The 13,908-nt window shown below is 33.9% G+C and overlaps 2 protein-coding genes across 3 annotated transcripts in view; both read left to right on the top strand.

The window, feature by feature from the left end:
* Positions 1–413: 413 nt before the first annotated feature.
* On the top strand, positions 414–2,202 carry LOC108912248. 2 transcript variants are annotated; one of them, XM_018717436.1, is made up of 4 exons: positions 414–858; positions 918–1,139; positions 1,199–1,406; positions 2,063–2,202. In XM_018717436.1, the coding sequence occupies exons 1-4, from the start codon at positions 589–591 to the stop codon at positions 2,125–2,127; spliced, it is 765 nt and encodes a 254-aa protein (XP_018572952.1). In that variant the 5' UTR covers positions 414–588; the 3' UTR covers positions 2,128–2,202. The 2 variants fall into 2 exon arrangements, with proteins under 2 accessions (XP_018572952.1, XP_018572951.1); XM_018717435.1 differs by lacking the exon at positions 2,063–2,202 and having other exon boundaries at positions 1,199–1,865.
* Positions 2,203–7,718: 5,516 nt separating this feature from the next.
* The window catches only part of LOC108912250 (putative fatty acyl-CoA reductase CG5065), a 58,346-nt gene continuing 52,156 nt past the window's right edge, over positions 7,719–13,908 (top strand). The window contains exon 1 of the mRNA XM_018717439.2: positions 7,719–7,904. Coding sequence (XP_018572955.2) covers positions 7,719–7,904 — 186 coding nt within the window. The remainder of the gene's footprint in view (positions 7,905–13,908) is intronic.

Below are 13,908 nucleotides of genomic sequence, written 5' to 3'. Positions count from 1 at the left end.
GCGGCGCCCGAGCCGCGCCGCGCACCGCTCGGGCACTCCACTGTACGCCGACCCCGTCAGCGCCCCACTTTTTCATATATCTCGTCATATATTTTAAAATAAATAAAAAATAAAGAGTAAAATGATTGATCCTTCTACTTGCATTTGTTCATCAGTAATATAGTCAGTAGGTTAGTGCAGCATAGCTTATAAATACTACTTTGCATATATCTTTTGGAAGTGGACAAATTGTTTATGCAATTAATCTGTAATGTACCTTTTCACTCAGGGGACAATGCTCATTCGAAGAATAGTGTTCACACACTTATCACATAAATAGCTTCAAAATAGTTATTTATGTACCTAGGGAATTATAAGGGCCTTAATTACCGATGGCAAAGTTTGCGTCCCGAGGGCATCCCGCCCGAGGGACAGCAATTGCCTGAGGTTATTAAGGCTCATTAATTCCCGTGGTACATAGATAATTTTATTTCTGACCGATTTCAATAAAATATTGTTTATTTTTAAAACGGAAAAAATGTACCTTCCCAGTATATTTGAATCAGGTACCATTGATTATAAGAGTTTTGTTGTTGCTAGGTTGTTGCTATGTTACGTGTTTATAAACAGAATTGTTACTTGCTTATAAACAGTACTTTGTTATCAAGCCGTGTTTGCGTTAAAAACGTGTTTTCTACCCCAAATATAATGGAGCAGATTTTGAAAAAAGCTGAAAAAGCAAGAGAATCATTAATTCCATCGAAAAGTGAAGCCGTATATCAAAAAGAATACAAGATATATCTGGAGTGGCTGACACGGAATAATGTTATGCCAAAAGATGCCACTGAAACTGTATTACTGGCATATTTTCAAGAATTGGTAAGGAATATTCTATGTTTTTCGGTAGATTTGGTAGTAATTTTGTTTATTCGTTGCAGTCAGAAACGTATAGTCCGAATTCGTTATGGACTAAATGGTCAATGCTAAAATCGAAGGTGAATATACATGAGAAACGAGATATCGCCAAGTTCAATGAACTAGAGGCTTTTTTGAAACGGAAGAGTAAGAGTTATAAGCCGAAAAAGTCTGCTGTTTTATCTCCTAATGATGTTATCAGATTTCTAAAGAACGCTCCTAATGAAATTCATTTACTGCATAAGGTAATTTTTTTCTTATTTTCCCTTTTTTTGTGTGTATTTATTTCCTTTTTTTGTTTTAGGTTGTTTTGATTATGGGTTATTTTGGAGGATGCAGAAGTCAGGAACTTTTGAATATGAAGATATCGGATATAGAGGACCGGGATTCCGTTATGGTAGTGAACGTACCGGAAAGTAAAACTGGTGTATCGAAGAAATTTACAGTTGTGGATGAAAAAGAGTTCTCTGCTTTGCCTTTATTAAGACTTTATATGTCTTTACGTCCTAAAGGTATTGAACGATTTTTTTTGCGCTTCCAACAAAATAAATGTACATCTCAGCCAATTGGAAAAAACATGTTTGGGAAAATTCCCAGCAAAATCGCAATGTATTTAGGATTGCCAAACCCATCTTCCTATACGGGACATTGCCTTCGTCGCACTTCTGCTACTGCTCTAGCTAATGCAGGAGCAACTATGACTAACTTAAAAAGACACGGAGGTTGGAAAAGTTCCACGGTGGCGGAGGGGTATCTGGAGGATAGCATCGAATTGAGAAATAAAACGGCGCGTATGTTGTCTACTTTGCCATTAGAAGAGGCAGGTACCTCGACTGTAGTGAACAGAAGCTCCAGTCATACAAAAGAAGAAATTGTTTCCAGTGGCGGTAGTAATTTTCAGGGAACATTTCAAAATTGTACATTTATTATTTGTAATGACGCAAATAAATAAAATATGGTTCAGTTTTCATTTCATAAATATATACATTTTATTTTTACTTGTGAAAGGTAGAGGGAATTATAGAATCTATAATGTCCCAAGGGAGTTATGACTCTCTTTATTGATAGCGTAACTATGACGATATAAGCTTATAATATCCCGGTCAGAAATAAATTAATTAATCAAACTAATTTACCTTACAAATTAAATAATTTCTCTTTATTCCAGATTATGGATGTTGGATAATTTACTGCACATTACTATTTTTGGCCTGCTGTGTTGGTACCTCATAACAAAAATCAAAATTGTAACTATTTTTTATAGTATGCTAAATTCCTATTTACTTTATTTAAACGAATTATAATATTTTTATTTATTAATAATTGTGCGTATAATAAAGAATTACCATTCTTCATAATGTTTAATACGAAAGCAACGAAAGGTAAATGGATACATTCATATACAGGATGTCCCTGAAAAGTATGGACAACGGTTCCTTAGATGAAAATAAGACTATTTAGCCTAACTTACCTATATACAAAAGTACACGCCTACAGAGATATAGCCTTCTAAATATAGAGCAGATAACCTAGTTGTACGCAGAGCGCAAATGGTTCCATCTGACTTGCTGACTCCCAACTGTGCCATTCAAATGGCTACAGTAGGAAGCGACCTGCTATATTGCAGGTACTTTGTTGCACGACTGCCACCCACAGAGGACGAAACGCAATGTTTTAATTGCCAGTGTTGCGAGAAACAACTACTCCGCGGGCTATATGTCACGACCGGCATTAAATTATACTCGCAACAGCTAGTGCAATAGTTAGGATCGTTAGTCAGTTTAACCCACCAGACACAGACCGGTTTCGGACTTATTAGTCCTCATCAGTTTGTCACAGGTTGCACTAGATGTTGCGAGTATAATTCAATGCCGGTCGGGGCATATAGCTCGCGGAGTAGTTGTTTCTCGCAACACTGGCAATACAAACATTGTGTTTCGCCCTCTGTGGGTGCAGTCGTGCAACAAAGTACCTGCAATATAGCAGGTCGCTTCCTACTGTAACCATTTGAATTGTGCCAACTATGGTTGGGAGTCAGCACGACAGATGGAGCCATTTGTGCTCCGCGTACAATGTATTTCCTTGTCGTGAGAAAACGGCCACATAACGGCTTAACCGTTCGTCGATTGTCTCACCTATGACACCTATGACATCACCATGATGCGCATTTCAAGAAAATTTGCAATTATAGAAGAAGGATTTCGCGTCAATACTATTGAAATATGCGGAAAATATATTTCCCTGAGCCCAGTTCGCCTAACATAAGACATAAGATGCATCAATCAAAAATATACTTCTCAGCCTGTTGGAATCGACACATTGGCGAAAGTACCCTCAATAGTTGCTTTATTCCTGAATATTGCAAATCCAGAAGCATGTACTGGCCAATTCAACAACTGTATTAGCCAATAAAGGTGCTGATCTTACAACTATCGAACGGCATGGTGGGTGGAAGAGCTCTGTAGCAGGAAGTTATGTTGAGGAGTCTATATCTAATAAAATTGATATTGCAAAAAGAATCCAATGAATATATTAGTGATGGGCAGAATCGAGTATTTTTAAGAATCGAGAACTCGGTTCACGAATACTTTTAAGAATCGAATGATTATCCGGGACCCAGACCGAGAACCGAGTACCGGATAGAAGACTACACCCACCGAGAACCGAGACCGAATGACTAGGTATCCGAGAACACAGGACTCGAGAACAGCAGCAATGCAGAATCGGTGCGAGACCGAGACCGAGACCCTAGTACCGGATAGAAGATTATAGTAGGATCGTATTCGATGCAAAGTAGAGCAAAAAGTTGTCGGTCTTTTATCAAAGGAAAATCGTGTTATCATTTTTAGGAGGCGTAAGATAAATCATTTCAAATTTAAAATGAAATTCAATGTAAAATCTGAAATACCGCTGCATACACTGGTAGTAGCTGTAGTCGCCCAGGTGCATCGAGTGTACGAACTGGTCGGTTATACGTCAAATACTAACCTGGCGAGCTTTGCAGTCAATTAGAGAGCGCTTCCAAAAAACAAGTAAACAACAGTGGCGCGTACAGAGGTAAAATGTAGTACATATGTGGAATTTAGGAAACGAATTGGATTCATAATAAATTACATTTAAAATAAATAGTTTATGAGAATAAAGGAATTTTTGTAGAAACAAGGGTGCCAGACCTGATCTGATCCCCTCGTCCCTTCATAATGTGTAAAGAAATTATTCAATTTGTAAAACCCTTAAAAGCGTACTTCATTGGTTCCCTTGACAGGCAATGATTTATTACTTTGCATCGAATATGATCCTACTATAGACCCACCGAGAACCGAGACCGAATGAGTAGTATCCGAGAACACAGGACTCGAGAACAGTGACAATGCAGAATCGGTGTATGTTGGCGACACGGTGTGGATTCGAATGCATCATCGGGATATGCTTATTTCGCATAACTCAACTCTGTTCTCGTACTCGCGACGGTTAGTTTAGCAGTTAGTAATTAAGGTAAGCTTCGCAACGAACGAGGTATGTGATTTGTTTTACGAAGCATTTTCCGTTATTAAATATTAATGTTTTTAGTTATTTTATAATTATTGACTTATTATTTTTAAAATGAAGCCTGGCTGCTAATCATTAGTTTGGGATTTTATTTCAAAAAAAGTAATAATAAGAGATATGCAATATGATCACTGTGCAAAAAGAAGTTTAAATTATTTGGCAATACAACAAATCTTAAAAAACATTCAATTTTTGGCCTCTAAAGCATATCCGCCTAGTGTCTAGTCCATCTATCTGCCTGTCGTGAGGGATACTCGAAACCTCATCAAGAATTCCTGTCTATTCCTTACAAGAAGAGACATCAGCAACTTGTGCAAATTCTTCACAAACTTCGGCAGATGTTATGCGTTCCGAAAATAATGGCAACAATGCTACAAGGGTTGTTATTAACGGAAAGGAAGTTAAATGTGATATAACAAAAATCGAAGTGTCTATTATTATAAAAGTTAATGTTAATAAGTAAATAAATTAAATTTGATTTATTATACTTTTATTATTTTTTCATTATTCCACTAGCGGATAAAGTATCACCACAGACAATATAGCTTATCGCCACAGGCTGCTTCTTAAATGCTGGAAATTGGCAACCCGAAATGGACGCAGGCTTTTGTTAGCCGGCATCGGTTTCAGAATTATAAGACCTTTTTTACTGTATCACCTCACACACCTATTCTTTCCGAAATTTATTTTCCACATACGCACGTCGGACCTTTTTCATTCAACGCAGAAAGGACAATCAGAACCACGGGTGTGAGGATATTTTTTAATAATTTTTTCGATTTACACCGTTTTCGAGTTATACGGCCTTTTTACTCTATGACGTCACACCTCTTGTTTCCAAATTTATTTTCGACATAGGGGCTGCGGACCTTTTGCGTTCAACGCAGAACGGACAATCAAAACCAGAGGTGGGGAGATTTTTTAAATTATTATTTCGATTCAACGCACCGTGTTATAAGACCATTTTACTGTATCATCTCAAGTACCTCTTGTTTCAGAAATTTATTTTCTGCTTATGGTCTTCGGACCTTTTGCATTCAACGCAGAAGGAACATACTGAACCCGGGGGGGGGGGAGATTTTTAAAATTATTTTTTCGATTAAACACACCGTTTCCGAGTTACAAACACTTTTTTATCCTATTATGTCACACACCATTGCTCCCGATACTTTTTTTTGACATGCGTGTTTTGACGTTTTTCACTCGATCACCAATCAAAACCATGGGAGATTTTTTGATAGAGTCTCCGAGGTACAAGCAAATACTATTTTGTATCTTTCATATATTCTGACATCCCGCTCTGCGTCACCCACCGAGTGCTCTACTCAGAACCAAGAGGACATTTGTTTATATTTCCAGCCATTTCCGGTTGCGAGGAAAAACCGTTTTTTTTTCTCATAATAATAATTTAAATAATTTAAAAAATTAAAACATATGTATTATTCAAATAACAATAAGGTGCAAAAGTTCTTCAGAAATATTGGCAAATTTATTTTGGTGGACGAATCTTGTCAACGAACACTAAAAATATTATTAAGAACATTAGGTGGCCAGAAAACAGCCCCGATCTCAGTCTTTTAGACATATTTTTGTGAGAACACTTCAATAAAATATATTATTAAAGACCTGAAAATTTACAAGTATTGAACGAAAAATACAGGACGAAATGTTCGATAATTCTGAATTTGTTTTTAAAGCAATAAATAGTAAATTAAAGCATATTTTCAACTGTATCATTACAATTACCTGCATGTTGAAAATTTGTAAAAATTATAGGTATTTTAATGTTATTTTTTTTAAGTTTTAAGTTTTTTTCTATCTTTAATTATTAAACCTATAAGTGGATGTCAAAATACAAAAAGAAATCCTGTACCTACATTCCGCAACGGCGACGTACTAATAACTCACCTTGTATATTAAATAAATTTATCGTCATCATCAAATATTAAAAAAATTATATTACAAGCTGTTTAAAATATCATTACGAATTTTGTTTATTTTGAAATATATTTTCTGCAGTATTTCAATACCAAAAAATGAAAATAGTAGGTAGCTAATTAACGAAATTATGATTAAATAACTTAATTGTAACACCGCTGCAGAATATCATATGAAACTACATAGATATTCGTTGATTCTTTAAAAACATTTTTATCAATACCTACATCATACATTTAAGTAAATACAGTAACGCAAAAAACAGATATTAATAAAAAAAAGTGTACAAAAGAAATCCGTAAGTACGCCTGGCAACATTACCAAAGTCTTGTTTATACAGGGTAGGAAAGTACCGATGGTCTATCTGAAGTTACGTGAGAGCGATAAAGTAAGCCATAGAAATCCATGCGATAGAGAAGGATGGCTATAATGAAGGCCTCTCATAGTCACCGCCCGTTTCGCCCTTCCACAAATAAGAGATCCACTTCTTATTTGTGGAAGGGCGAAATGGGCGTTGACTATTAGACGCCTTCATTATAGCCATCCTTGTCTATCACATGGATTTCTATGGCTTACTTTATCGCTCTCACGTAACTTCTAGACCATCGGTACTTTCCTACACTGTATGTTGCTAGGATACGGGTAAATATGCGGGCCGCTGCATTTGATTGTTCCTAAAATTGTGCTGGTGGTGTACTCTACCGGCAATTCGGAAATTTAAAACTGCCGGCCTATTCCAGTAGCGGTCTGTGGCGATAGCTATTTTGTCTGTGGTAATAAGTAAATATTATAAAATAATATTCAAATTTCATTACTTACTGTATGCCAATGTGATAATAGATGTAACGAGCAAGATCGTTACAACTCATTTGTATATAAAGTAGTGTTAAGAGAATTAACAACTACAGTAGTGAAATCCTTCGAAGTGGCGCTGGGAACACTGGCGGGAATATTTAATGGATTAATACAGAAAATTAAATAATACCAAAATATCAGGAAAAAAATGGTCCGGTCGCGATCTCAGTGATTTGGCATGGAAAGCCCCATATATAAAATAGAAGTAGGTACATAAATTTCTGAAATTGTGACCACTTCGGACTAAACAGGAGGTAATAGAAAAATAATTTTCTTATAAAATCAGTCCAATTGTTGCCTGTTTCATTCAAATCGGAAACGAGCTGTTTAGGTTTAGACCACCTGGTATAATCGTATTAAAAACCATCGCTGCCAATTTCCATCCTCAACGATTGTTTGCATATAATTATATAAATTCGGACGACACACTAAATACTGTCGTCCAATAACTTTATTTTCTATTCTATTACACACACCTAGATATGGCTGTCGGTGACTATTTCAACGGTAAATACATTTTTATAACTGGCGGGTCGGGTTTCATTGGAAAAGTGCTTATTGAAAAACTATTACGATCTTGTGTCGGAATTGAAAAAGTCTACCTACTTTTAAGGGGAAAGAAAGGCAAAACAGCTGAAGAGAGACTGAATGACATTCTTAATAACCATGTAAGCAAGTTATGTATTTATGACCATATAATTTCATACAAATAATATTTTTTATAAATTTTCTGCAAGAAATTCTGCTTGTATTATTATTGTGCTCGTTTTATTGATATTAAAGTGGAGTGTGGTTTTAAATTTTAAAAAATACCGTCAAAGAACAACTAATACTCAATTTTTGAGGTTGTAAAATATTTTATAAAACTTCGTAAAATGCTTTTGATTCTATTCTAGTGACTGTCAAAATATCCTGAAGTAGTACTCCTATGAAAAATCTTACTTTTCTTTCTCGTCTTCCATTGTAAACTACCGTCAATAGACGAAACAAAATTAAAATTGTAAATCAATAATTTCACACAATAATATAAAAGTTACTGAAAGATAAACAGTTAACATCGGTTATAACATACCTGTCTACAGCTAAAATTCGGCTATAATTTAAAAGTCTTGTCTTAAATCAAGGGCAAAAATACTCGTTTATAGTGAAGTAGTGTACATAGTGATTCACTATATTTTAACCCTCCCATTAACTTTTTTATTTTTAGAGTTATAAAAAAATGTTAAATAAAAAAGTTGCACGATTTTTTACGAATATTTCGAAAATGATATTTGGAAAACAAAAGTCCAAACAAAATGGCCGGGGATGTTAACTTTGTTAATTTGAATGGATTTACATATTCGGATAGAACGTTCTCTGTCGAGCATAGTCATATAGGGTTTGTTGGGTCCATCTCTAACAATAATCGAAATACTATTAAAAAAATAAAAGAAGGTTTTGTATTCAGAAAATAAGATACCTTGTAATTGTTAGACCTCTTTCAGGAACTTCTGCCTTTTTCAAATTACATAAGGATTTGCAGATTTAGTTGTAATATATTTTGACATATCGGACATTGATATGGTCCAAAATGCGTATAGGTATTCTCTACTAAATCTCATTAATTAAGCCGTGAAAGGCCTAATTACTCATGGACAATGTTATATGGTAGGCCGTGACAATGAAAAGTAATGTCATGATAACAATATTATTGATTGACAGTTTGAATTATTATTTAATTAAAATAGATTACACAGAAGTAGAAAATTGAAATATTATTAGGAATTAAAGTAGAGTATGGAGAAGATCTTTACTCTATTTTAATTCCTATAATATTTCAATTTTCTACTCCTGTGTAACCCATTTTAATTAAATAATAATACAAACCATCAAACAATAACAAATATTGTCATGACATTACCTATATCTGTCACGGCCTACTATATAACATTGTCCATGAGTAATTAGACCTCTCACGGCTTAATTAATGTGATATAGTTAAAATACCTATATGCATTTTAGATCATATCATTGTCCGATATGTCAAAATACATTACAACCACAGACAAAATAGCTATCGCCACAGACCGCTCCTGGAATAGGCCAGCAGTTTTAAATTTCCGAATTGCCGGTAGAGTACACCACCAGCAGAATTTTAGGAAGAATCAAATACAGCGGCCCGCATACCTAAGCGTATCCTAGCAACATATAAACAAGACTTTGGTAATGTTGCCAGGCGTACTTACGGATTTCTTTTGTACACTTTTTTATCAATATCTGTTTTTTGCGTTACTGTATTTACTTCAATGTATGATGTAGGTATTGATAAAAATGTTTTTAAAGAATCAACGAATATCTATGTATGTATCATATGATATTCTGCAGTGGTGTTACAATTAAGTTATTTAATCATAATTTCGTTAATTAGCTACCTACTATTTTCATTTTTTGGTATTGAAATACTGCAGAAAATATATTTCCAAATAAACAAAATTCGTAATAATATTTTAAACAGCTTGTAATATAATTTTTTTAATATTTGATGATGACGATAAATTTATTTAATATACAAGGTGGGTTATTAGTACGTCGCGGAATGTAGGTACAGGTTTTTTTTTGTATTTTGACATCCACTTATAGGTTTAATAATTAAAGATAGAAAGAAACTTTAAATACAAATGTACGACTTTTCCTTTATTTCATTTGACATCAAAATTTACTGGCATAAAATATATATGTTTAAAATAAAAAAAATCATTAAAAAAAATTAAAATTCATCCTTATGAAAATAACAAACAACGCTTTTTATAACTAACCTTTACAACAACATAAGGAGAATAACTAAAAACGAAATAACATTAATATACCTACAATTTTTACAAATCAACATGCAAGTGATTGTGATGATACAGTTGAAAATATGTTTCAATTTACTATTAATTGCTTCAAAAACAAATTCAAAATTATCAAGCATTTCGTCCTGTTTTTTTTTTCAATACTTGCAAATTTTCAGGTAAAAAAAATATGTCTAAAGGACTGACAATGAGATCGGGGCTGTTTTCTGGCCACCTAAGGTTTCTAATAATATTTTTTAGTGTTCGTTGACGGGATTCTTCCTCCAAAATAAATTTGCCAATATTCCTGAAGAACTTTTGCACATTATTGTTATTTGAATAATACAGTTAATTATGTTTTATTTTTCGTCATCAGAATAACCCATTGTAATTTTTTTAATTTTTTAAATTAAAATGGGTTATTCTAATAATGATAAATCCCATGTATTTTTAAAAGAAGGTTCGTTTCTGTCGTTTTTGTCTGATTGTGTGCGAGAGAGATAGAGTTATAGTGTGCGATAGAGATAGAGTGACTCTGTCCTCATAGAGGGCTTCTATTTCTCTCTCTCTCTCTCTCTCTCTGCTGTCTTCAGGAGTCTCCCCAGCAATTTCAGGACACCTAGGGAGGGAACGTGGGGTAGAGCGCGTGGCCTTGTTAAGCCTTCGTTATCGATCTATGATGTCACACAGTATAAGAAAAAAAAATGGTTTTTGCTCGTAACTCGGAAATGGCTGGAAATATAAACAAATTTCCCCTTGGTTCTGAGTAGAGCACTCGGTGGGTGACGCAGAGCGGGGTGTCACAATATATGAAAGAAAAAAAAACAGTATTTGCTTAGACTTAAGTATCAAAAAATCTCCCATGGTAAACAAATAAATCTTCCATGGTGAACTAGTGAAAAACGTCAAAACCAACGGTGTGTGATGTCATTGGATAAAAAAGTGTTTATAACTTGGAAACGGTGCGTTGAATCGAAAAAATAATTGAAAAATGTCAACCCCGCCCTCCCGGGTTCTGTATATTCCTCCTGCGTTGAATGCAGAAGGTCCGAAGTCCGTATGTGGAAAATAAATTTCGGAAAGAAGAGGTGTGTGAGGTGATACAGTAAAAAAGGTCTTATAATTCGGAAAATAAATTCTGGAAACAAGAGGTATGTCGTGTTATAGTAAAAAGGCCGTATAACTCGGAAACGGTGCATTAAATCGAAAAAATAATTGAAAAAATCTCCCCACACCCCAGGTTCTGTATGACAGTTCTGCGTTGAATGGAAAAGGTCTGAAGTCCGTATGTGGAAAATAAATTTCGGAAAGAAGAGGTGTGTGAGGTGATACAGTAAAAAAGGTCTTATAATTCGGAAACGGTGCGTTGAATTGAAAAAATAATTTAAAAAATCTCCCCACTACTCTGGTTCTTATTGTCCGTTCTGCGTTGAATGGAAACGGTCCGAAGTCAGTATGTCGAAAAACAAAAAAGTTAGTTAAAAATTGCAACAGCAGTAGCGAACGCATTATCTTATCTCTGTATTGATTGATGATTTGTTGTTTTTTTTTTAAATAAATTTCGTATTCAACTACTCCTTGATGTTCCAGCAATTTTACATTGTGTTAATTTTTTTGAACACCTTGTGTCACAAATATGGGCACTACCAATGACATCCATAATATGCTACACTTGTGTCAATAAATAATTATTTACCTATCTAAAGAAATCAACAATAAGAAGCAGTACCCATCTAAGGATACACAATCTATATAATGCAATTTTTTTAAACATAGTTTTTGATATCGTACCATATTGGAAGTCGACGCACAAATCTAAAAACATTACACGAGTTTTTGAATTTTCCCATTCCAAGGTGATATAAAATAAATAATTAATTAGGTAAATTCATAGTTTTAATTCTAACTTGATTTATTTTATTTAACATTTAAGGCAAATGTGATTTCCAAACACAAGATAAGTTCCATATCTCTTTAATTACATAATTGAAAGCATTAAATTTATTTAGCAGCACCACTGGAACTGCCGCCTATTAGCAAGTAGAAGAGTTACCACGCTAAATTTTATAGCTGGGAGCCGGCTAAGGAGACCCTGCTTCTATTTCTGGTTGCCAATTTCCAGCATTTAAGTAGCAGTCTGTAGCGATACGCTATATTGTCTGTGTTACAACTATATAAATCTGTAAACCTTTACGTAATTGGAAAAAAGACAAAAATGCTTCGAAGAAGTCTAACAATTACAAGATATCTTATTTTCTTAATAAAAAACCTTCTTTTCTTTTTTTAATGGTATCTCGCTTATTGTTAGAGATAGACCTAACAAACGTTCTATCCAAATATACAGGGTGTTCCATTTAAATTAACAAAGTTAACATGTTTTTTGTATAAAAAATGTTTATAAAAAATTAATAAATGGTACATTGGAGTGTTTGCTGCTAGTATTTTTGTCACAAAATCACTGATTTAATGATTGACCTACAACTATAATGGACTTTGCCAACGTGAAACATCACAAATAGACTAGTAATGAAATATGTATGTATATTCTTTCGCAAAGTCATGTTCATGTAGGTATCACACATAAAAGTGTTCTAAACAATATAGCTGATTTAGAAAACTATTAACTATTCCGACAAACATATGCAGCATTTCTAAATACAAACTAAAACAGCAGATTCTTTATGTATTTACCAAATTACTAATTTTTATATGCTTAAAACAGAATATAAATAATATTTTTGGTCAAGACGTAGCAGCTTTGTTTTTCGTTTTTTTAGTGGATGTTTGCTGACATATTGACATCAGTACATTTTTTCAAGTCCTATCTCAATAAAAAAGAACCTACGAATTGCGGCTCCTGCAAGCATGTTAAACTACTTCACAGAAGTTATTTATATCTGATTTCTTAAAAAAAGTCCACACTCCTCAAATAAAAAGGGTCTTTCATTAACATTACAATTTTATTTTACCTACTTTAAAAGCAATATTAATAAACAAGCCTACGTACTTGATTAAAAAAAAGTCGAGTACAAATAGATGAGGTCAAAATAACATCAGTTCTTCATATATTTTTTTTTTTTCTTACAGGTTTTCGTTAACAAGTTACGCGGTTATTTGAAGGCAAATTAATTGAAAAACGCACATATTTTAAATTACAAGACTAGTAAAAATATTGTCTTAAACTTGCCATATCTTGAAAACAACTTTGAATAAGAATTTGAAAGTTGAAGATTAGTTATAGCTTTACAAGTCTTTCGAAAATGGCAAAAAATACGTCATATCTCCTACTTGAGATTTCCTGTATACAGGGTGTATTTTAAATCAATGTCATAAGTTAAGAGGGTGAATCTTTGGATCATTTTAGGCCCAAACGCCTTAATAAACCAGGTTACTGGTTTTTAAAAATTATCACATTTTTCCAATTATCTCTGAAGCGTTTAAAGTAGAATGCCGAAACTTGAATATATTTCTATATAAATCTGACTATACTCGGCGGCCGAAATTATAAAGAGTGACTAATACATAATATAGAAACACTATTACCATAATGCGTATAAAATATAAAATGATTTCTATACGGTTCAATATTATTCATCTTTGTGCCGCTCGCCATGCACATCGGTAGGATCTATAATCGTGTATAGACTGAGTTACACTGAACGTCGATCTATATTTTATCTCTGTCTTTTGCACTTGGTAGGGAATAGGGAAATGCTTTTTTAGTGGGTGTAAACGGACTTGATTTGCCCGACCTGAGAAACGTCATAGCATAAGCGTAGACGAGGGGTCTAATTCCATGGCTATAATAAATTTATAAATTAAAAAAACACAATTGGGACGTTTTAAAATGCGGTATTTC

This window comes from Anoplophora glabripennis, unplaced genomic scaffold (assembly GCF_000390285.2).
Source record: "Anoplophora glabripennis isolate ALB-LARVAE unplaced genomic scaffold, Agla_2.0 scaffold875, whole genome shotgun sequence".
NCBI classification, from domain to species: Eukaryota; Metazoa; Arthropoda; class Insecta; order Coleoptera; family Cerambycidae; genus Anoplophora; species Anoplophora glabripennis.
This window is presented reverse-complemented; position numbering and strand designations above follow the sequence as displayed.